The 25,452-nt window shown below is 31.4% G+C and overlaps 1 protein-coding gene across 4 annotated transcripts in view; it reads left to right on the forward strand.

The window, feature by feature from the left end:
* Positions 1–25,151, forward strand: part of LOC134725764 (regulatory-associated protein of mTOR-like) — a 52,002-nt gene extending 26,851 nt beyond the window's left edge. For all 4 annotated transcript variants that reach the window (XM_063589892.1, XM_063589896.1, XM_063589893.1 and 1 more), the window contains 13 exons: positions 1,337–1,563; positions 2,112–2,215; positions 3,096–3,225; positions 7,893–8,112; positions 8,651–8,765; positions 11,086–11,210; positions 11,475–11,582; positions 12,638–12,744; positions 15,106–15,236; positions 17,090–17,176; positions 18,315–18,431; positions 19,328–19,457; positions 22,481–25,151. In XM_063589892.1, the coding sequence (XP_063445962.1) occupies positions 1,337–1,563; positions 2,112–2,215; positions 3,096–3,225; positions 7,893–8,112; positions 8,651–8,765; positions 11,086–11,210; positions 11,475–11,582; positions 12,638–12,744; positions 15,106–15,236; positions 17,090–17,176; positions 18,315–18,431; positions 19,328–19,457; positions 22,481–22,549 (1,670 nt within the window). In that variant the 3' untranslated portion in view covers positions 22,550–25,151. The remainder of the gene's footprint in view (positions 1–1,336; positions 1,564–2,111; positions 2,216–3,095; positions 3,226–7,892; positions 8,113–8,650; positions 8,766–11,085; positions 11,211–11,474; positions 11,583–12,637; positions 12,745–15,105; positions 15,237–17,089; positions 17,177–18,314; positions 18,432–19,327; positions 19,458–22,480) is intronic.
* The last annotated feature ends 301 nt before the right edge of the window (positions 25,152–25,452 follow it).

Below are 25,452 nucleotides of genomic sequence, written 5' to 3' on the forward strand. Positions count from 1 at the left end.
TGTATAAAGCTGCGTTTTTTTGGTTTTAAAAAGATATGTAAAAACGGCGAATATGTGTCCCCCATTGACAAAAAATCAGGAAATTTCAAACACCCTTTAATCCAACTTTTCAGATGATTATATTCAAACAAACACGTTTTCAAGCGTAAGAATATTTTGCGTTTGAAGTTATCTTCATATAGAAATATCGGTATACTTCAAAAACATTTAGACCTGAACATAAACTGTAGAAAACAGTAATGTTTATTACTTTGTCAGTGTATGTGTAAATGTTTATTACTTTGTGTATGTGTAAAAGTTTATTACTTTGTCAGTGTATGTGTAAATGTTTATTACTTTGTGTATGTGTAAAAGTTTATTACTTTGTCAGTGTATGTGTCCTATTCAGTATTGAAAGAGTCTAATAAACCAATCTCATCATAGAACTAGTAACAAAAAGATATGTAAAAAACATAAATAGAGAATATGTATTTTTGATTTACTGTTCATGAAATATTAAAATCATATAAAACAGAAAAATTTCCCCATGCACAAAACGATGTAGCTCAATTTTACACATTTTTTGCTTGATTTTTTTGGTTTGATATGCTTTTTAGTTTTCTAATTGATTTGACTGTTCAAATGTTTTGATAAAACCACCTTATTGATTTTATGGTATTTATTGGTATTCTAGGAATTATTTAGATACTTTTTTTATTAATAGCTTAGCATCTTACCTTTTCTCTTTTGCTTATTTTGGTATTTATTTGTTTATTTTTCATTGTGATTGTTATTATTAGTGAGTTATTTTATATCAATGTTATAAGTGAGTATTATTATTTATAAATATCATTGGCAATTATTATTTTATAGCTATGATTAGTATTTTCATTTAAGTTTAGTAGTCTTCTGTCAATGAATCCATTGGGAACTAAAATGTTTGCACTATGCTAGTTGACTGTCCTATAAAATTTCATACTTTTTCTTTTGTGGAATGTGTTTATTTTCTATATAGACAAATCATAAAGAAGTTACTGATTGATTTGTAGTTTTATTGCAGATGAATAATTTCTGCAAAATTTGTGGCTCTTGGAAATAGAAAATTCCTAGAAAATTACAACCTGCAGTTCTTCTTGTAATGCCTTAATTAGTTGATTATATATTTGTTGTACTGTTATATCATAACAAGTATTAGATCTACAGTTCTGCTTTATTTTGAATTATACTAATATTAAAACAATGTGGTTACTGCCATATTTGTGACATAAACTGTTGGTAAATTAATCTTGAAAAATCAGACAGGTCTCATGAAGTATATAGACTTATGGTATTGATTTATGTTAATTTTCTGTTTTAGCCAGCTCTAGTCATTTATTAGGCATGGCCCAGTCCAATTCTACCACGTCAGTTGATAGTGGTTCCAGTACTGATGCTCTCCGACGGAACTCTTCCAACAGTAATCTGGGTTATGGTTGTAGTACAATCTATACCAATCTATGGAAAACATTACTTAGTCTAACAGCTGATCCAAACCCTCAGGTTCGAGAGGTTGTCAAATATATAGTCAACTCTATTAAATTAAAGGTAGGATAATAGGTTGTATTTTGAACATTTGCTGCTGCCTATTGGGGGGTTTACAATTGCAATGCATAATGAAGCCAGTTAGATGGATATTTGTTGCCATCAAATCAAAAATTGAAAGCGGTTTAATTATAGTACTGTAATTCCAATTCTGTTTGCAATCTTATATAATGCTATCATGTCATCTTCCCAAGACACTTTCGGTTTATTATTGCAGCTCTATGAAATGCTAAATATTATTGTGCATTTAGATTTTTTTTTATTTTCAAATTAGACCTCTGAGGTTGTATCAGACTACGCTCGTCAAAGCATTTTATTATCATTAGGAATAATGTGAGTGGATTAATATTACCATAATAAGACTTCTTTTCATGATATTTTATACAATATTATAATAATTAATCACACATTTTTGTCCAATTTTCAAATATTGCAATAAAAATGCATGCAATAATTCTGGAATTTACAATACTAGAAAAAAGTGTAAAAATTTTAACAGATTCTTGAATACAGAGATATAAAAATTTAAAGAAATATTGTGATTATTTTAGGCTTCCACTTCTGCAAAACCAAAACCAGTGATCCAGAATGCTCGAGTCCCACATTCAGCACCGTCCAGTCCCTCCAATAGAGCTTCCAATCTAAACCATATGGGGTAAGTCATCAATACACCTTATTACAATTCACTGTTTCAAAATCTACTGCATTCTGGGTAATATTTAAAAAAGCATACACCAAAACGTTGTGATTGGTTTTAAATGTTCTATACAATGGAATTCCATTCAATGACCTAATGTTATTTTCATTTTGGTGTACAAACAATGAAATTACCCATAGTCCTTTAGATTTTGAAAAGGTATATTCTAATCTTCTTCAAAGTATTTGGTTTTAGTCCACATGATATTGGCTTTAAGGGTAATGAAATCAATGTCATTTTTAGAATAGAAAAATAAATCATTTCTGTGAAAAGAGATGCATGTAGTTTATGTTATACATATTCAAAAGGATTTAATATTCTGTTATTTTTTTAAAACCCTAGTTGTTTTCTAGTTTGTTGCTGTTTATCATATATATTAACATCAACTTAAATCTTTTAAAGACACATGTTTACAAATTGTGAGAAGAACTTAAAGATTTCTATACTACTAAAGGAAGAGACTGATATCATTGAGCCGCATGTCCTCTGAAACCATAGTGGGAAATAATTGTGATATGATGTGTTGATATAGTGTTTTGATCATCTTAATTTTGTTTTTGAAACAAATGTTTTTTTCCACAGAAAACACCCATTTGAGAAAATAACCCAGTTCAGAACTGTGATAGATATGTGTGTTGTATACTTTTAAACATGCTCAGTTGACAGACATACTATACTCCCTTCGAAATTTAAAAATTCTTTGTTTCAACACTAGCACAATTATACCTTGAAATCATCTTTTAGTAATTATAAATGTGACCTCAATTTCATAATCGCTTGACAAGGATATTGTGAGTTGGTTTCCTAATGACACATTTTAATTTTTTTATTTCTTCAGTACACCCCCCAATAATGGTCTAGATGAGAACGTAGGGATCAAGAGAGATTTCTCTTCACCAGGAATGCAATATTCTTACTCTGCTCAGTTCTCTCGCAGCAGAAAATTGTTTGACAAAGGTCCAAATGGGGTAAGTAAAATCTCTTTTCATTTTATTTTACAAGAAAACTTCAACATACAGCATTCTTAATTTTTATGCCCTATTTATGGGCATTATGTTTTCTGGTTTGTGTGTCCTTTTGTCTGTACGTTCTTTCTTCCATCTGTCCCACTTCAGGTTAAAGTTTTTGGTTGAGGTAGTTTTTGAACCAAAAAGAAAATCCATTGTTACATGTAGCTATAGTTGCTATTGTTGAATAGAATTTTCCATGACAACACTATATATACAGACACTAAAGTTAAACTCTCATAATTAAACTTGGACATATACATTGATAGACATTAGTATTCACAGCATTTGGATTGACACTTTTATTCTACAAACAACATCATACTGGATTGTGACATTAGTAGTGAACGTAATATTCAAATTGGATTCCGAAAGATTTCCGGATACAGATAAAGATAACAGATTGGACTCATATTTTGACAGTTAAGTTAACAGTAATATTTGTGTAATACCTTTTGTAAACTTTTGTATATTAAATATTGTTAAATTTTACTATTGATTTGTGTCTTTTGTTGGCTACAATTTAAAGGCGATTTCTGGCCGTAACAATCTCATAACTTGAGAAGCACATTGTCTGGAGTTTTATATGTGAGAAACTTTATATTATTGTTATGCAAAGATTTGTAGTGAGCCAAATAGTCTGCCTTGATCTTGTAAATCACTAATTTTGATAATTATAGGTTCCTTTATTTTACTGAGACAGAGGAACCAATTACCAGTATACCAGATCATTTCAAGAAACCATTATCAGACTTGTAATTTACTTTTGTTTATTAATATATATAAACTCCTTTATTTTTCTTTAGATGGACGAAACTTTTATACCAGAAGATTGCAAGAATCCTATATATTGGACTTATAATTTGCCATTGTTTATGATAATAAGTACCTTTATTTTCTTTAGATGGAAGAACCTATTATACATGAAGATTCCAAGAATCCTATATATTGAACTTATAATTTGCCATTGTTTATGATAATAAGTACCTTTATTTTATTTAGATGGACGAACCTATAATACCTGAAGATTCCAAGAATCCTATATATTGGACTTGTAATTTGCCATTGTTTATAATAATAAGTACCTTTATTTTATTTAGATGGACGAACCTATAATACCTGAAGATTCCAAGAATCCTATATATTGGACTTGTAATTTGCCATTGTTTATAATAATAAGTACCTTTATTTTATTTAGATGGACGAACCTATAATACCTGAAGATTCCAAGAATCCTATATATTGGACTTGTAATTTGCCATTGTTTATAATAATAAGTACCTTTATTTTATTTAGATGGACGAACCTATAATACCTGAAGATTCCAAGAATCCTATATATTGGACTTGTAATTTGCCATTGTTTATAATAATAAGTACCTTTATTTTATTTAGATGGACGAACCTATAATACCTGAAGATTCCAAGAATCCTATATATTGAACTTGTAATTTATCATTGTTTATAATAATAAGTACCTTTATTTTATTTAGCTGGACGAACCTATAATACCTGAAGATTCCAAGAATCCTATATATTGGACTTATAATTTGCCATTGTTTATGATAATAAGTACCTTTATTTTATTTAGATGGACGAACCTATAATACCTGAAGATTCCAAGAATCCTATATATTGGACTTGTAATTTGCCATTGTTTATAATAATAAGTACCTTTATTTTATTTAGATGGACGAACCTATAATACCTGAAGATTCCAAGAATCCTATATATTGGACTTGTAATTTGCCATTGTTTATAATAATAAGTACCTTTATTTTATTTAGATGGACGAACCTATAATACCTGAAGATTCCAAGAATCCTATATATTGGACTTGTAATTTGCCATTGTTTATAATAATAAGTACCTTTATTTTATTTAGATGGACGAACCTATAATACCTGAAGATTCCAAGAATCCTATATATTGGACTTGTAATTTGCCATTGTTTATAATAATAAGTACCTTTATTTTATTTAGATGGACGAACCTATAATACCTGAAGATTCCAAGAATCCTATATATTGGACTTGTAATTTGCCATTGTTTATAATAATAAGTACCTTTATTTTATTTAGATGGACGAACCTATAATACCTGAAGATTCCAAGAATCCTATATATTGGACTTGTAATTTGCCATTGTTTATAATAATAAGTACCTTTATTTTATTTAGATGGACGAACCTATAATACCTGAAGATTCCAAGAATCCTATATATTGGACTTGTAATTTGCCATTGTTTATAATGATAAGTATCTTTATTTTATTTAGATGGACGAACCTATAATACCTGAAGATTCCAAGAATCCTATATATTGGACTTGTAATTTGCCATTGTTTATAATAATAAGTACCTTTATTTTATTTAGATGGACGAACCTATAATACCTGAAGATTCCAAGAATCCTATATATTGGACTTGTAATTTGCCATTGTTTATAATAATAAGTACCTTTATTTTATTTAGATGGACGAACCTATAATACCTGAAGATTCCAAGAATCCTATATATTGGACTTGTAATTTGCCATTGTTTATAATAATAAGTACCTTTATTTTATTTAGATGGACGAACCTATAATACCTGAAGATTCCAAGAATCCTATATATTGGACTTGTAATTTGCCATTGTTTATAATAATAAGTACCTTTATTTTATTTAGATGGACGAACCTATAATACCTGAAGATTCCAAGAATCCTATATATTGGACTTGTAATTTGCCATTGTTTATAATAATAAGTACCTTTATTTTATTTAGATGGACGAACCTATAATACCTGAAGATTCCAAGAATCCTATATATTGGACTTGTAATTTGCCATTGTTTATAATGATAAGTATCTTTATTTTATTTAGATGGACGAACCTATAATACCTGAAGATTCCAAGAATCCTATATATTGGACTTGTAATTTGCCATTGTTTATAATAATAAGTACCTTTATTTTATTTAGATGGACGAACCTATAATACCTGAAGATTCCAAGAATCCTATATATTGGACTTGTAATTTGCCATTGTTTATAATAATAAGTACCTTTATTTTATTTAGATGGACGAACCTATAATACCTGAAGATTCCAAGAATCCTATATATTGGACTTGTAATTTGCCATTGTTTATAATGATAAGTATCTTTATTTTATTTAGATGGACGAACCTATAATACCTGAAGATTCCAAGAATCCTATATATTGGACTTGTAATTTGCCATTGTTTATAATGATAAGTATCTTTATTTTATTTAGATGGACGAACCTATAATACCTGAAGATTCCAAGAATCCTATATATTGGACTTGTAATTTGCCATTGTTTATAATGATAAGTACCTTTATTTTATTTAGATGGACGAACCTATAATACCTGAAGATTCCAAGAATCCTATATATTGGACTTGTAATTTGCCATTGTTTATAATAATAAGTACCTTTATTTTATTTAGATGGACGAACCTATAATACCTGAAGATTCCAAGAATCCTATATATTGGACTTGTAATTTGCCATTGTTTATAATAATAAGTACCTTTATTTTATTTAGATGGACGAACCTATAATACCTGAAGATTCCAAGAATCCTATATATTGGACTTGTAATTTGCCATTGTTTATAATGATAAGTATCTTTATTTTATTTAGATGGACGAACCTATAATACCTGAAGATTCCAAGAATCCTATATATTGGACTTGTAATTTGCCATTGTTTATAATAATAAGTACCTTTATTTTATTTAGATGGACGAACCTATAATACCTGAAGATTCCAAGAATCCTATATATTGGACTTGTAATTTGCCATTGTTTATAATAATAAGTACCTTTATTTTATTTAGATGGACGAACCTATAATACCTGAAGATTCCAAGAATCCTATATATTGGACTTGTAATTTGCCATTGTTTATAATGATAAGTATCTTTATTTTATTTAGATGGACGAACCTATAATACCTGAAGATTCCAAGAATCCTATATATTGGACTTGTAATTTGCCATTGTTTATAATAATAAGTACCTTTATTTTATTTAGATGGACGAACCTATAATACCTGAAGATTCCAAGAATCCTATATATTGGACTTGTAATTTGCCATTGTTTATAATGATAAGTATCTTTATTTTATTTAGATGGACGAACCTATAATACCTGAAGATTCCAAGAATCCTATATATTGGACTTGTAATTTGCCATTGTTTATAATAATAAGTACCTTTATTTTATTTAGATGGACGAACCTATAATACCTGAAGATTCCAAGAATCCTATATATTGGACTTGTAATTTGCCATTGTTTATAATAATAAGTACCTTTATTTTATTTAGATGGACGAACCTATAATACCTGAAGATTCCAAGAATCCTATATATTGGACTTGTAATTTGCCATTGTTTATAATAATAAGTACCTTTATTTTATTTAGATGGACGAACCTATAATACCTGAAGATTCCAAGAATCCTATATATTGGACTTGTAATTTGCCATTGTTTATAATAATAAGTACCTTTATTTTATTTAGATGGACGAACCTATAATACCTGAAGATTCCAAGAATCCTATATATTGGACTTGTAATTTGCCATTGTTTATGATAATAAGTACCTTTATTTTATTTAGATGGACGAACCTATAATACCTGAAGATTCCAAGAATCCTTTGCATTTCTCCATATCTTCTACCGAGTTCTTTCAGTGGTGTTGTAAGAGGTTTGCCGAACCTGTGATGAGGTTGTCAGAAGAGAAGGATCCAGAGAGTTTATCTCATCACGATAGAGATTTCAAGTTTAGACGGAACTGTTTAATACGAGATGAAGCCAAAGATGAACAGATTAAAGCAGGTATATATTTAAATGACAACTTTTTCCTTAAAATAAGTAATAAAACCTTTAGATTAAATTCTTTAGAAACTGGTTTAGGTTTAAGTCTCTCAATGTGCAATATTTATTCAATCAAGATTAAACTAAATGCATGAATGAAATAAGGTGTAAACAATGCAAAATATATATTAAAAGGGTGGCACAATTTATATATTGAATTTCATTGGAACAAATTAAATGTAATGTATAAATTAACCTTGACCTATAATGGTTTACTTAAATAAATTGTGACTTGGATGGAAAGTTGTCTCATTGGCACTCATACCACATCTTTCTACATCTATTTAAGGTTTAGATACAAATGAAGATGGTCATAAAGATGTCATGTTTAGTGATGTCTTGTGCCTAAAATGTACATTATCTATCATTTACTCACAAACTAACCACTCCATAAAGATTGTATATACATATGGACATTATTTATAAGCCAACATAATTTGAGAGAGAGTTTTTGGTAATTTATTGATGATAATGAGTTATCTCCCTTTATTATTTTCAGGTTTTAATAGACTTGATGATCAGGTGTTTGTAAATAAAAACCAAGGAATTCCAACTGTGATCAAGTTTCATCCTTATGAGTCATACATAGCAGTAGCTGATAAAGAGAGTATCAGGTAAGTGTATATATTATAAATATTTATAGAAAGATTAATGGGTTAGCTCCCTTTGATAAAGAGAGTATCAGGTAAGTGTATATCTATAATACTAAAATTACGAGGTCCAATTTGTCAGCCTTCATCACGAAAAAACGACAAATCACAGAATTCAACTTTATACATAATAAAGTATATAGTACAAAGTGTAGATTCAAAATTACACCACTCCAGGCCCTTTTGTTTTCCACATAATTAAAATTGCCAATAATTAAGAAGTTCCGGGTCGAGTCCGATACTGATACCTATAGTACATTCACCTGTTACATATTACCTTATCTGTACTTTACGCATCTGACAGGCGCACCACCTAACGGAGAATTCAGGATAAATATGCTATATACACTTCAATTTATAAGGGGGGCATGACGTAAAACAGCGAATCAAAGATTTCAACTTTTTTTATAACTAATATAGGACAATGCTGTTGATTAAAAAATAGTCCATTCCAGGAACTTTTGTTTTCCAAATAATTAATATTACCAATAATTGATAAGTTCCAGTTCGATGGGTTCAAATAGAAAGATTTGAAAGCAGAGAAAAGAGAAAAACTGTGTATCATATAACCGGCATGACTTTATCAGATGACAAAAATAATACTAAAATAAGGCTTGCACATAGTTATATACTTTAACTCAGTCACGGACCCGTAATATCACAGGTGTGTTCTAGTATTATAAATATTTATATAAAGATTAATGGGTTAGTTCCATTTGATAAAGAGAGTATCAGGTAAGTTTATATATTATAAATAGTTATAGAAAGATTAATGGGTTAGCTCCCTTTGTAAGGACAACCTATGATAATTAGTTATATGTCTTAGGATAATTCTATATTTCCATTGTCTTAAAGGCAAGATATCAAAATAAAATAAGGTGAACAAAAATATATATTTATTTCATTTTGAATCTTTATCAAACTGGTTGGTGTACCATCTCAATCTTTTGTTAATTATGATAGAGAAATAAAAATATTTTATATTCTTTTGAACAAATTGAAGTAGAATATAAATGCATGTATCCTAACTCCAAACTGCATTTAACATTGATAAGCCATCCTAAAACATATTATTACCTACAAATAGTTTTGGGCCTATGGGTTAATAAGCAACTTTGTCCAATATTTTGCTGGTTATATTTCCAAAAAGATGTTAAATTAAATGTTATCATCCTCAAATTATGTATTCATAACAGTAATTTTGTATGAATATGACAGACCATATACACATTTTTTATAACATCTCCCTGAAACCCTGTGACAGTCAGAAATAATGTGGACTTCAAGGATCTTTAGGTCTCTCATGGTATCAAATCTGTACAGGTACATTGCCAGGAGATCCCCCTCATGGAATAAAATCTGTACAGTTAGATTGCCAGGAGATCCCCCTCATGGTATAAAATCTGTACAGGTAGATTGCCAGGAGATCCCCCTCATGGTATAAAATCTGTACAGGTAGATTGTCAGGAGATCTCCCTCATGGTATATAATCTGTACAGGTAGATTGCCAGGAGATCCCCCTCATGGTATAAAATCTGTACAGGTAGATTGTCAGGAGACCCCCCTCATGGTATAAAATCTGTACAGGTAGATTGTCAGGAGATCCCCCTCATGGTATATAATCTGTACAGGTAGATTGCCAGGAGATCCCCCTCATGGTATAACATATGTACAGGTAGATTGCCAGGAGATCCCCCTCATGGTATAAAATCTGTACAGGTAGATTGTCAGGAGATCCCCCTCATGGTATAAAATCTGTACAGGTAGATTGTCAGGAGATCCCCCTCATGGTATATAATCTGTACAGGTAGATTGCCAGGAGATCCCCCTCATGGTATAACATATGTACAGGTAGATTGCCAGGAGATCCCCCTCATGGTATAAAATCTATACAGGTAGATTGCCAGGAGATCCCCCTCATGGTATAACATCTGTACAGGTAGATTGCCAGGAGATCCCCCTCATGGTATAAAATCTGTACAGGTAGATTGTCAGGAGATCCCCCTCATGGTATAAAATATGTACAGGTAGATTGCCAGGAGATCCCCCTCATGGTATAAAATATGTACAGGTAGATTACCAGGAGACCCCCAATGGTATAAAATCTGTTCAGGTAGATTGCTAGGAGATCCCCAATGGTATACAATCTGTACAGGTAGATTGCCAGGAGATCGCCAATGGTATAAAATCTGTACAGGTAGATTGCCAGGAGATCCCCAATGACTCATATATATGTATCACTAGTTTGTAAAAGTAAATTGTAAAAGTTGTGATTATTTTTCAGCTTTTGGGATTGGGAACAAGGCACAAAGATGGGTAGTATACAGAACGAGAATATTAAATCCTCAAAGATATCCACAATGGAATTTGTAAATCCACATGACAATACACTCCTTCTATGTGGATCTGGTGAGTATTAATACAGGAACACTTAATTTATTGTAATAGGATAATTTTAGCCATAAAGGTATAATACGGTTTCATTTTTTCGTATAATTTGAATTGGAATATAAGTTCATTATGGATTTAAAATTTGTAAGTTTTTTTTAACTTTAATAGATGTAAGATATATAGACACCAGATCTGAGGTACTGCGTGTATAAATTTAGTATTTTTAAAAAACAGAAAATTGATTGTACATGTTCATGTCATGAATGATATTTTATATTTAAGATGATGGTGCGGTCAGGATTTGGAGAAATTGTCTTTCAGAAAACTCAGATAGCAAAGAATTAGTGACTGCCTTCCAAGCCATCACTGAACCTATTCCCTTAACTAAAGGTTGGTTTACTTCCAAACCATGACATGTCCTATCACTTGAGGTATTCAAAGTTTACTATAAAAAAAAAGAAGATGTGGTATGATTGCCAATTGCAATGAGACAACTCTCCACAAGAGACCAAAATAACAATGCATCTAACAACTATATAAATTTGAATTTAAGACTGAACTGATACATTTTAGAAGATAACTTTTATCACCTGATGCAAGAAGGTATGTGTCAAAAAAAAATATAACTTGTACAAAAACCTTATTTAAATTATAATTTGTACAAATTTACATCTTGTACACAATATATAGATTTAAATTATTTATAGAAAGATTAATGGGTTAGCTCCCTTTGAAATGACAACCCAGGGTAACTGTATGGCCTTAAACAATGAACAAAGGCCATATCGCATAGTCAGCTATAAAAGGCCCCAAAATGACAATGTACAAAATGACAATGTTAAACAATTGAAACAAGAAAAACTAACGACCTGTACAAAAATTGAACGAAAAACAAATGTGTAACACATAATCAAACGACAACCACTAAATAACAGGCTCCTGACTTGGGACAGACACATACTGTACAGAATGTGGAGGGGTTTAACATGTGGGATCTATATATATCTTTTCATAATAACTTTGATTGATCTATATATAATATGGCATATATCTTATTCTTAACAGTTGCATAAACATATGTATTAAATGTGCCAAGAAGTTAATTTGGTTGTGCTTTTTATTTAGAACAGTAAGTTCTCATCAGATCAGTATTAAGCACATGTTAACTTATTATAGATATAGGAAGATGTGGTATGAGTGCCAATGTGACAACTCTACATCCAAGTAACAATTTATAAAACCATTATAGGTCAAGGTATGGTCTTCATCACGGAGCCTTTGCTAACACCAAACAGCAAGCTATAAAGGGCCACAACAATTACTACTTTAAAACCATTTAAACAGGAAAACTAGCAGTCTAATCTATATTAAAACAATACACAAGAAACACTTATAAACCACATAAACAGATGACAACCACTGAACCGTTTACTCTTATGTTATAGGATCAGGGTTGGTGATAGATTGGGAACAAGAATCAGGGAGATTATTAGCATCTGGTGATGTCCGTTATATAAGAGTATGGGATTCTGTTACAGAACTTAAATTACAGGTACGAACACAAAAAATAAATCATCATGTCATCCATTCAATCCAGAAATGAAATCAAGACAACATATCATAGCACCACACATAGATAATTGTCAAATTCTTTAATTAAATAAACATTACTTTAATAGAACCACACATAGATATTTGTCAAATTCTTTAATTTAATTAACATTACATTTAAAATTTATGTGACCTAAGCAGGATTATGATAGAATTTTTAGAATAATATATTGTTAATAGTTTATAAAGCAATATTTTATTCTGAAAAAAACATGATAACTTTAAAGTGTCTAGTTATACAAACATACTAAAGTTAGTCTTGTATTATTTTAATTTTAGTTTCTTGTGTACAATTTGGAAATTAGTATGGCGTTCATTATCACTGAACTAGTATATATTTGTTTGGGGGCCAGCTGCAGGACGCCTCCGGATGCGGGAATTTCTTGCTACATTGAAGACCTGTTGGTGACCTTCTGCTGTTGTTTTTTTTTATTTGGTCGGGTTGTTGTCTCTTTGACACATTCCCCATTTCCATTCTCAATTTTATATACTAAAGTAAATGTATTGATAATTGATCCCCAAAGCAAGTTCAATATCTTTGACTATCTGTGTAGAATTCTGACTAATATTAAGGGAGTTCGCTTTTCAGTTTCAAAATAATAAAATAAATTTTTCAAAACACTTGTTTATATTGATATGGGGATTAATAATGAAATCACAAGAGCAAAAACATATGTAGGTCAATGTGCTCAGGGGTGTGGAAATGCTATGCCCGACTCGCATGACTCGTACATTTGAACAACCGGACAAGTAATTATTTTTGTCTGGGTTGCCTGTGGACAAGTAAAAAAATATAAAAGACAAAAATATAGAATTAATTTGTACATGTTCAAAATGTATAAAGATGTTAAATTTATGTAACAGAAACCAATGGTCAGCTAGTAAAAACACCGATGTTCATGACGATAAATATTACATAATACAGAAAATAGATGATTAACAAAATAAATAAAAATAAGTATGCCAACCCGAGTTGCGTAACATTGCATTGGTTTTGTCCATTGATACGGGATCGTCGATTAGGTTTTATCCATCATGTACCGGAAGTGTCATTATAATCTTATATGATTTTGTATCAAGATTCAGATTGATAAATACTTTATAAAACACCGGGCAAGCAAGACAAAAAGAGTAATGAGTCGAGTAAAAAACCTGAAACGCAAATGGAGGATAAGGTGTATTAAAAAAAAATATGGAAGCGAGAATTGCAGACATCGTGAATATCAGATTGAACCTGGCTATCTAGGATGGAAATTCGGAAAATAAATTATTTTTTTGTCTTTATATTTATAGATCAAAGGTCAACATTATTTGTTTACCATCAGAGTGGTAAATAGAAGGGACGGTTTAATTGCCCATCAAGACAATTATATAAAAAAAAACAAAAAAAAAAAACAAGTGTGTCAGTTGAGAGAAACAGCAAAAAAATCAATAGTTTATCCATTATTTAATTTCCATTTCTTCACTCACTGTCCTCTAATTTAAATTAGTATATCATTATATGTACCTAGCTTACTGGCTACAATTTTTATTCAAAAACTGCTGCAAAAATTACCTTTACATGTCATTTCATTGGTTGGTTTGCTGTAAGGTTTCTGTCCCATAGATGTTAACCTACTTCCCTAAATTTTTACACATAATAAACAAATGGATTTCATTTGTTTGTGATGCAAAACAGTGCTAAGAATCATATACTAACTACAATCAAAAATACTTCAATATTTATTGGGACCATAAGGGAAAGTAACTTTTTTTCCGGACAAGTGAACTTTACAATTTTACTTGCCCAGGGACAAGTGCCCACAGCAAATATTTCCACACCCCTGGTGCTTGTATTCCAGATATTAGCCATTAAAATTTTGGCTGGAAAATGTTCTCTGTTGACTTTAATAGCTGTATCATTGACAAGTTAAATTTCTCAAAAACTATAAAAAAGCCAATTAAAATTTGATAAGACTTTTACAGCTTGCTTATCATTATACATGTAAAAGATTTATAAAAAGAAAAAATAGGGGTCAATGGGCAATTTCTATTTTTAAGGCATTCAAATGGACAAAACCAGAGGATTCTGAAAATCTGACAAAAAATCCAAAACATGACAAGCCAACATCCTTAATGGACAGGAACTTTTGTTTTCAATCCATGACAATAGGAAATTAATTGTTAAACTATTCCATGATTAACTATATAAACATGAAGGTTTGAAAAAATACTGCAAAGGAATTTATATAAAATTGTTTTTCAAAAATTGTATAATTCTAAAAAAAATCTTCTTTTCTCAAGTTTATTACTTGTACTTCAGGATATTCCAACAGGAGCTGATAGTTGTGTGACAAGTCTAGCATCAGACTCAGATGGGAGATCATTAGTGATAGCTGGTTGTGGGGACGGGACAGTCAGACTGTTTGACAGGAGGCTGGCCCCAACAGAATGGTAAGAAACAAATCTAGATCTTACTGATGATCCCAACCCCCCTCAGATGGGAGATCATTATATTTAGTGATAGCTGGTTGTGGGGACGGGACAGTCAGACTGTTTGACAGGAGGCTTGCTCTGATGGAATGGTAAGAAACAAATCTTAATGTTACCGATAATCCCAACCCCCTGAGATGGGAGATCATTAGTGAAAGCTAGTTGTGGGGACGGTACAGTCAGACTTTTTGACAGGAGGCTTGCTCTGACGGAATGGTAAGAATCAAATCTTAATGTTACTGATAATCCCAACCCCCTCAGATGGGAGATCATTAGTAATAGCTGGTTGTGGGGGGGACAGTCAGACTGTTTGACAGGAGGCTTGCTCCGACAGTATGGTAAGAAACAAATCTTAATGTTGCTGATAATCCCAACCCCTCAGATGGGAGATCATTAGTGATAGCTGGTTGTGGGGACGGGACAGTCAGACTTTTTGACAGGAGGCTTGCCACGACGGAATGGTAAGAAACAAATCTTAATGTTACTGATAATCCCAACCCCCTCAGATGGGAGATCATTAGTAATAGCTGGTTGTGGGGGGGACAGTCAGACTTTTTGACAGGAGGCTTGCCACGACGGAATGGTAAGAAACAAATCTTAATGTTACTGATAATCCCAACCCCCTCAGATGGGAGATCATTAGTGATAGCTGGTTTTTGGGGGGACAGTCAGACTGTTTGACAGGAGGCTTGCTCCGACAGTATGGTAGGAAACAAATCTTAATGTTGCTGATAATCCCAACTCCCTCAGATAGGAGATCATTAGTGATAGCTGGTTGTAGGGGCGGGACAGTCAGACTGTTTGACAGGAGGCTTGCTCTGACGGAATGGTAAGAAACAAATCTGGATCTTCCTGATGATTTCATTATGCCAGACCGCCAGCACATTGATTAAGTATGAAGTGAACTATTAAAAGCAGTATGAAATATGTTGTTGAGTGTGAGCCTAGGCTCTGTGTTGAAGACTGTACATTAACCTATAATGGTTAACTTTTATAAATTGTGAAATGGATGGAGAGATGTCTCATTGGCACACATACCACGTCTTCCTTTATCTATTTATTATATTTACTAAGATTTCATGGTTCATTGAATATAGAAATAAGATCATGGTGTCCAATGTCCACTTATTAATATTATTTTATTCATCATAAGATTTGTTAACTCACCTTATAATGATGATGTATAGGAAACTATATTTTATCCACCATAGGATTTATATATCCATCATCTAATTCGGTTTCTTTGGACAATAACTCAATAACCATTTCACCAATTTGCCAGGAACTTCAGTGAATTTTTTAATTCAATCGACAAAAGCTCCCTTATAATTTTATAAATTTTAGACTTTACGCAAAGTGTTTTGCACAACAGCAAGAAATGTTTTATTGAATTGTAATTCAATTCAAATATAAACCAATTTCAAGTTCTTTGACTACATTTATTCAGAAACCTAAAATATGTCAAATATTTTTAATAACAATCCAAATTCAGACTTGTACTAAGCTTGACTTTTTAAAGATATTTCAACTTAGATTTCGTTAATTTTCATTATATCAAATGGTTTCAATGAAGATGAGCAGGAAACAGAAATTAAGTCACACAATCTAGAGGTGAAATATTCAACAATTATTTTATTAATTCACATCAAATGGTCATCGACCCTCAATGAAGATGTACTGGAAGCTAAATAACTGTTAAAGAAGGGAGAGAATTAAACTGGCATGTGTGATTTATGTATTTACACTAAAGATTAGCAATCACTAATATTGAAGATAACATTGAAGCTGATTAACAACTTTTTATTTCATTGTAGCCGAGTAATGACTTTGAGAGAACATCCACGATGGGTTGTAAAGGTGCATTTACAAAAAGGTGCAGAAGGGAAAATAGTTAGTGCCAGGTAAGTTTAATGATCAATGATCACATTAAGTTTAGAAGTAAGGGAGTTTTGATATACTGTGAATTCATTATTATTTGTTGGATTTTCATGGATTTTGTGAACCAATTAAACCACTAAATTAAATGTTTAAAGAATAATATTTTATATAGGTTTTTACACATACTTCGACAAAACCAAGAAATTTGATATACATGAACATTCAAGTTTTACTTAATCCACGAAAATTGGTACCCACTAAAAACTGTCAATATAATTAAAGTATTGAAATATCAGCCAGAACAGATTTAATCTTTACAAGTAAAATCAGTTAGCACACAACTTTAAATCAAGAGTACATTTTTGATAATAAATGCAAAACGCATCTTATGATAAATATAAATGTTGATTGCAATATTCAATATATTTTGTATAAAAGATATTGCTTTAGACAGGAGTAAGATGGTGCTGAAAAAAGTATGTGTGCATTTACCTTTTTTATACCCCTGCTTTAAAAAAGGGGGGGTATACTGTTTTACCTCTGTCTGTCCTTCGGTCAGTCAAGTCGGTCCATCCCATGAATATTTTTCGTCGCATTTTTCTCAGGAACTACAATACAAGGATTTCTGAAATTTGGATTCAGATTTATCTAAGTCAGCTATACCGTGTGATGCGTTTTCAGATTGATCACTTGACAACTTCTTGTTTACCGAACACTTGTATGATTTTACACATGATAGCCAAGTTGAAAATTTTCGTCACATTTTTCTCAGGTACTACAATACAAGGATTTCTGAAATTTGGTTTCAGGATTTATATTAGTCAGCTATACTGTGTGATGCGTTTTCAGATTCATCACTCGACAACTTCCTGTTTACCGAACACTTGTATATGTTTACACTATTAATATTATCCACTTGCCGCGGGGGTATCATCAGTGAGCAGTAGCTCGCAGTTTCACTTGTTAACTTGAGAAAAATAGAGAAGGAATTGTTAATACATTTATAAGAGAGGTATTTTAAGGCATAACAAATAGATTTGTTGGAGCATCTGACCTCATTAAGATATTCAATTGTTATATGCATTGTAAATTTAAAGCTTTTGTTTTGTCTGTATTCAAAACAGATACAATATGAATATGTGATATTTTGGGTTTTTTCAGTAATGCTGGTGATGTGAGATTCTGGGATCCAAGATTTACAGAATCTGTGCGAACACTTAATCTACAACAAGGACTAACTGCTGTTGATATCCACAAACATGCAGATGTTTTAGCTTGGTATGTTATACTGCAAAACAATCAAGTAGTCAAATGTTTTTATCCAAAAATCAAAACATTTTTATGCCCAATTTATTATGCCCCTGTTTATGGGCATTATGTTTTTTGGTTTGTGCATCCGTTTTTCCGTCCATTCGTTTATCCGTCTGTTCCAATTTAGGTTAAAACATTTGGTCTAGGTAGTTTCTGATGAAGTTGAAGTCCAATCAACCTGAAACTTAATACACATGTGCCCTATGATATTATCTTTCTAATTTTAATGCCAAATTATATCTTTTTCCCCATTTTCACGGTCCACTGAACATAGAAAATGAAAGTGCAGATGTGGCATCCATGTACTGGGGATAATTCTTGTTTGTAAATGAAATATTGATTGAAATAGTTTGATCAGATATCTAAAGCCACATATTATTGTATACATGTAAAATAGAACTTTGTGGGGTTTAATTCCTATATCAATAAGTCAAACATGCTCTTCCAAAATATATAGGGTCCTAAATTGAATAAAACCAACATTGACAATCAAAACCATATGTCTGAATGGTATTTTTTTTAAAGATGTTACATATAACAGTTACTGATGAGATAACCGATTCTACACAATTGTCTTCACTACAATTAAAACCTATCCTGCCTCTCATTATTTTAAGAAGAAAAACAAAAAAAGAAATTATAAAAAATACATTTGAGAGTATGACTGATTGATTGTTGGTTGCTAAATGTCTAGTGGCAAATGTTTCATGCATGTTTGACAAGGATGATTTGAAAATGTTTCTCTTCCGTGTATCTATATTGTTTTATTGTTGTTTATTTAATGTCATTCCTATATAGGATAAGATACATTTAGATGTATTTCACATAAGTAAGCTTAAACAGATATATTGAATCTTTTGCAGTGGTTCCTTCAATCAAATGATTGGAGTTTATAACCAGTCCGGTGATTCACTGAGTACCATTAAATATCATGAAGGATTTCTAGGACAGAGAATAGGATCAATTAATTGTCTAGCTTTCCATCCTTATAAGGTGAGTAGATTTAATACCATTAAATATCATGAAGGATTTCTAGGACGGAGAATAGGATCAATTAATTGTCTAGCTTTCCATCCTTATAAGGTGAGTAGATTAAGTACCATTTAATATCATGAAGGATTTCTAGGACAGAGAATAGGATCAATTAGTTGTCTAGCTTTCCATCCTTATAAGGTGAGTAGATTTAGTATTATTAAATATCATGAAGGATTTCTAGGACAGAGAATAGGATCAATTAATTGTCTAGCTTTCCATCCTTATAAGGTGAGTAGATTTAGTACTATTAAATATCATGAAGGATTTCTAGGACAGAGAATAGGATCAATTAATTGTCTAGCTTTCCATCCTTATAAGGTGAGTAGATTAAGTACCATTTAATATCATGAAGGATTTCTAGGACAGAGAATAGGATCAATTAATTGTCTAGCTTTCCATCCTTATAAGGTGAGTAGATTTAATACCATTAAATATCATGAAGGATTTCTAGGACAGAGAATAGGATCAATTAATTGTCTAGCTTTCCATCCTTATAAGGTGAGTAGATTAAGTACCATTAAATATCGTGAAGGATTTCTAGGACAGAGAATAGGATCAATTAATTGTCTAGCTTTCCATCCTTATAAGGTTAGTAGATTAAGTACCATTAAATATCGTGAAGGATTTCTAGGACAGAGAATAGGATCAATTTATTGTCTAGCTTTCCATCCTTATAAGGTGAGTAGATTAAGTACCATTAAATATCATGAAGGATTTCTAGGACAGAGAATAGGATCAATTAATTGTCTAGCTTTCCATCCTTATAAGGTGAGTAGATTTAGTACTATTAAATATCATGAAGGATTTCTAGGACAGAGAATAGGATCAATTAATTGTCTAGCTTTCCATCCTTATAAGGTGAGTAGATTTAGTACCATTAAATATTGTGAAGGATTTCTAGGACAGAGAATAGGATCAATTAATTGTCTAGCTTTCCATCCTTATAAGGTGAGTAGATTAAGTACCATTAAATATCATGAAGGATTTCTAGGACAGAGAATAGCATAGGCTGATCCAGGGGGGCCTGGCCCCCTCTTTCGTAGGAGAAAATTGGTTGATTATATAGGGAATCATTGAAGCAGGACTGGAGCACTGCCCCCCTTAGGATAAGTTCTGGATCCGCCACTGAATAGGATCAATTAATTGTCTAGCTTTCCATCCTTATAAGGCGAGTAGACTTAGTACCATTAAATACCATGAAGGATTTCTAGTACAGAGAATAGGATCAATTAATTGTCTAGCTTTCCATCCTTATAAGGCGAGTAGGCATAGTTACTTTAGTTACCATGGTTATGTCACCATGGAGCTCTCTTACCTTACATCAAAATTCAGAAATGATGCTCAATCATTTGTCATCCCTATAAGTGAGTATATTTACATTAGAACCAAGCACATTATCATTGAGCTGTCATGGCTGTCTCCGTGATTCAGGAATTTTATAAAATGAATAACGCTAACGCATCACCAGTTAACTTAATTTGAGACCATCAAATCACCAATTGATGCCATCAGAGCTTGAATACAATACAGTTATCTCCTAAATGTGAATTTAAAGAAGGAGTTCTATTTATAGTTATGAAATGAACACATTGAATAGATATTGAATAAGTCTACTTTATATTGCTTTTTCTGTAAGACATGTCCTAAGAAATATTTAATTGTTAAGTTCATCAAATAATTTTAGCTGTACCAAATACTTGAAAAAAATATTTGTCAAACCATCTAGTGGGTTAATTTCGCAGGTGTAAAATTTCGCGATTTTCATTGAATAAAGTATACAAAATATTTTGGGGGATATAAATCCTTATCATGTGCACTGTTAAACTGGGGGAATTTATTTTGGTGGTTTTTTTCTTCTGTGTGCGAAAATAAGCAAAAATTTGCACCCTGTGAAAATAACCTGCTACAGTTAACTCTCGTTGTCTCGAACTCGCTTGACTCGAAATTTCGGATGAGTCGAAGTTTTCACGTGGTCCCGAACTTTGTTCCATATAAATGTATGTAATTCGACTCCTGATGAGTCGAAATTGGATGTGTCGAAATTTCGGTTGAGTCGAACTAAATTCACGATCCCAAGGTTAACAAAAGCATTCAAAATTCATTATTTATCTCGAACTAATACACATTATGTCAAAACATGACCTTCCGGCATTTAAATTGATTGAAGAGTTAATCTGACAATACACGTGTAATTAAATTTCCGGTCACTGACCACTGTATTCATTTATGACATGCTATTTCCACGAGCGTTTACCTAAGATTATCTTTTATATAATTTTTATAAATAATTAGTGATACATTGTTAATGTTCATGAAAAAGTATTTAAAATGTTTACAAAACAATTAATTGTGATTTACACTAATGAGCTTGGGTGTGTATAAAGTAAGGATTATGACTTCCGTTGATGATCACCTAAAAACTACTCAATCGGTGTCTTTATCTTGTTGTATTTTCTTTTATTAAAAGAAAGAATACAAAATGAAGAGGAATCTATAAATTTTCTAAAGTCTTTTGTATCCGAGAATAAACAATTTTGTCAACTTTAAACGACCTGAATAACGGAACTATCGATTGGAAATTACTCTCTCGGATAAAAGCCATAGGAAACAATTGTAACTGAAACAATTGAATAAGTAAAACAATGTTATTATAATAACGAAAGACCATGACACAAATACATCGATTTGATACTAGAATATCGATCCCCTTCCCGGATTTATTTTAGCTTTACCATGCTAAGCAAGAGTTGTGTCCCTTGTTCAGTCAAACTTCCGGTTTTCGTTTGAGTCGAACTATGTGTATCTCGAAATATTTCTCCGGTCCGGCTGACTTCGAGATAACGAGAGTCGACTGTATATGGTATTGAATGAAATTAAAATTTTATACAACCCTAACCACACATTGATTATAAAAAAGATATCAAACTGTTCAGGGAAAGGTTAAATCCTCTTAGAATAAAAGACAAGATTTTATTTTACAGGTCAAATTAGCAGCTGGAGGAAACGATTCATTTATCTCAGTGTATTCTACAGCAGTCAGACGCAGCTGATAGGCAGTTTTGTTAGAGATTAATATAAATGTTTTGTTAGAGATTAATATATATGTGATAGACACGACAGGGCACTGAGGTCACTGCATTAGACCCTTGGACTACATGTGACAGACAACTACAGGAGAGGAAGTTCATTGTATCAGATTCACCTTATGCATGTGTGTGTTTAGATCACAGATACATGAATACTGAACACTAATATTTGTTGTGTTTATGATTCAGTACATTGATAAAAATAGTGATTAAACGAGGTTGTCAGCTCTGCTTAAAGATTGTGTTACATACATTGATTAACATATAAGAAATATTATAACAAAACATAAGCTTGCTCTACTTAATATCAAATAACATATAAATTGATATGAGTTTATGCTGCAGAAGACATAGGTCAGAATTTTTAATTAAAATTGGCAGAATGATTCAAAATCTTGTGAATGCCTATGAAAGCTTAACTTGATAGTTTAGGAGAACTGCATGGGAAATGTGATCTCTTGAAGGATGATGAATCTACAATACTTATATACCTCTGATTTAAATAACCAATCAACATCATGTCATACCACAGCCAATCAAAATTGTGGCATAATAACAGCCAATCATCATGTAGCATAAACAAATATAGTTCTAACACAATTTATTTGTATTGATGGTTCTGATTACCGTTCTAAAATTCTCACTCTATCCGAGGGAAGATGACCGTTTGGATTCAGGAATATATTGACATGTGAGTTCTTCAATGAGTTTTACTCCCTTTCACCTAGACAAGTGGCCAAACCTCACTACCCATCAATAAAGCCAGGTGGTATAAAACACTGTGACCACTTTTCAATGCTGAACAGGACTGATTTTCCTTGCATGTGCATGTCATTAAATGATTGAATATGTTCATTGAATTATACATTAATTGTTTACTTACAAATTAAGATCATTAAGATTTGAATAATGATTGCTATATTTTCATTGAAATTTGCATTTTGTATTAATTTTGAAATGTTTTTCAACAAATTCATGATCATATAAATATATCTCATCATGTGTTTTAATAGAAATGATGCTATTCCAAAATACTTCATTTTAACACCAGATGAACGATTACACATGGTTGCATTTTTGGCCCTTTCTGTCAAGGTTATTTATGACCTGAAGTCATCTTTTGTCAACGCTAATTACTATCTGAAGGGTATAAGAAGTAACCATAAACAGTTGACTCTTATGGCGGTTGACAACGAATGGTACTTATAACATATCTTAGTTCAGTTGTATGAACATCTTCATCCAAATGATGACTGAAATTAAAATTGATTTGTTTATTGTAAATTAGAGTAGAGGTGTTTATATGGTGTTTGAATTTTGACCTATGTATATCATGGTTTTACTGTTGCAAATACCTGATGACCTAGCTTCACGAGGCATTATTAGGGAAACTCAATTTCAGACAGTTTACTCATGTTTTAGGTAGATGAGGTGAATTGTACAGTAACGTTATCTGTTAAAATAATTTCTGATGAAAGAAGGCATAAAACACATACTTGCTGTTATGACATTTTTTTTATCATGCACTTTCCTAATGTAAAACAGTACATTTGATGTCTGATTTGTTTTTGATATGATGAGTGCCATATGTGTATGTAAGTATGAAAAGTAAATATCAACTGATCTGGAAGAAACATAGCATGAGTATGGAATATTGGGATTTTTTGTAAAGTAAAAAGAATGTAAGTGGATGTTGTACAGTGATATAATAAAAGACTGTATTTGTCAACTGGATTTCAATTTGATCAGAATGATATTTTTTGTTTTATCTGTTTCAATGTTAAATGACTCATACCAGTGATGATAAGTATTTTTCTTTCCAATGGCATTGTCAGTTTAGTTTCAACCTGAAAGTTTTAATGTTCCTTTGGTATCTTAAGCCTCTCTTTTAATACTTTTTAAACCAGAAAGATAGGAGAAACAAAGATTTTAAGTAACTTACATATGGAACATATTACATATGGAACATATAAGTATTTTAATCTATAGCCAAGGTGATTTGTTAATTTTTCATAATCTGCTTAATCTGCGAAAATTGTCCCATTAAAAAGCAAATTAGAAATAAACCAACAAGGAAGAATTTGAATTAAATACACTTTTATTTGTTTTTTCTGATGAAGTCACATTTTACTTGTTAAGTTTATTGCATGCAGTCAGTGACATCTGATTTAAATAATGAATTAACCATAAGCCTGTAATATACATCTTTACAACATTAGAATCTTTACTTTTGTAAACAGAAAAACTTTGGTTTCACTGTAATGCAAATGTCAATTTATCATTCATACATGGTTTCACTGTAATGCAAATGTCAATATATCATTCATACATGGTTTCACTGTAATAGAAATGTCAATATATCATAGCATCAGTTGTCACAGAAATTTAAGTTTGACTAATCTATGTTATTTTAATATGGTGTTATATATGCGAGTGCTGTATCAGTAAAGTGATGTTTTATGATGAATTGTATGCATACACCAAATTGATTCAATGTTTTAACCAAATGATTGTATTTGTATGATGAAAATATTAAGTTTGACATAAAAATGATCATGATACATAATTGCAAAGAAAGTTTGTTGATTTATGTGCCAATCTTAAATAAAAGTTTGGTGTATTGTTTTCCACTGTATATGTCCACGGTCAGCTCTGTGTCAAGTTTTAAATTAAGCTTGACGACAGATTAGGATGAAGTTATGGTCACATCAACTCGAAAGTATACATATTAATAATGATGTGAATACTGCTTTGTTCTTATTCTTGATTTTGAATTTACAGATCCCTTCAAAGATTTGTTGATCTAGTTCTTGTTTTGAAATATACAAATCCGTTCAAAGATTTGGTGATCTAGTTCTTGTTTTGAA

Source organism: Mytilus trossulus, chromosome 7 (assembly GCF_036588685.1).
Source record: "Mytilus trossulus isolate FHL-02 chromosome 7, PNRI_Mtr1.1.1.hap1, whole genome shotgun sequence".
Classification (NCBI taxonomy): domain Eukaryota; kingdom Metazoa; phylum Mollusca; class Bivalvia; order Mytilida; family Mytilidae; genus Mytilus; species Mytilus trossulus.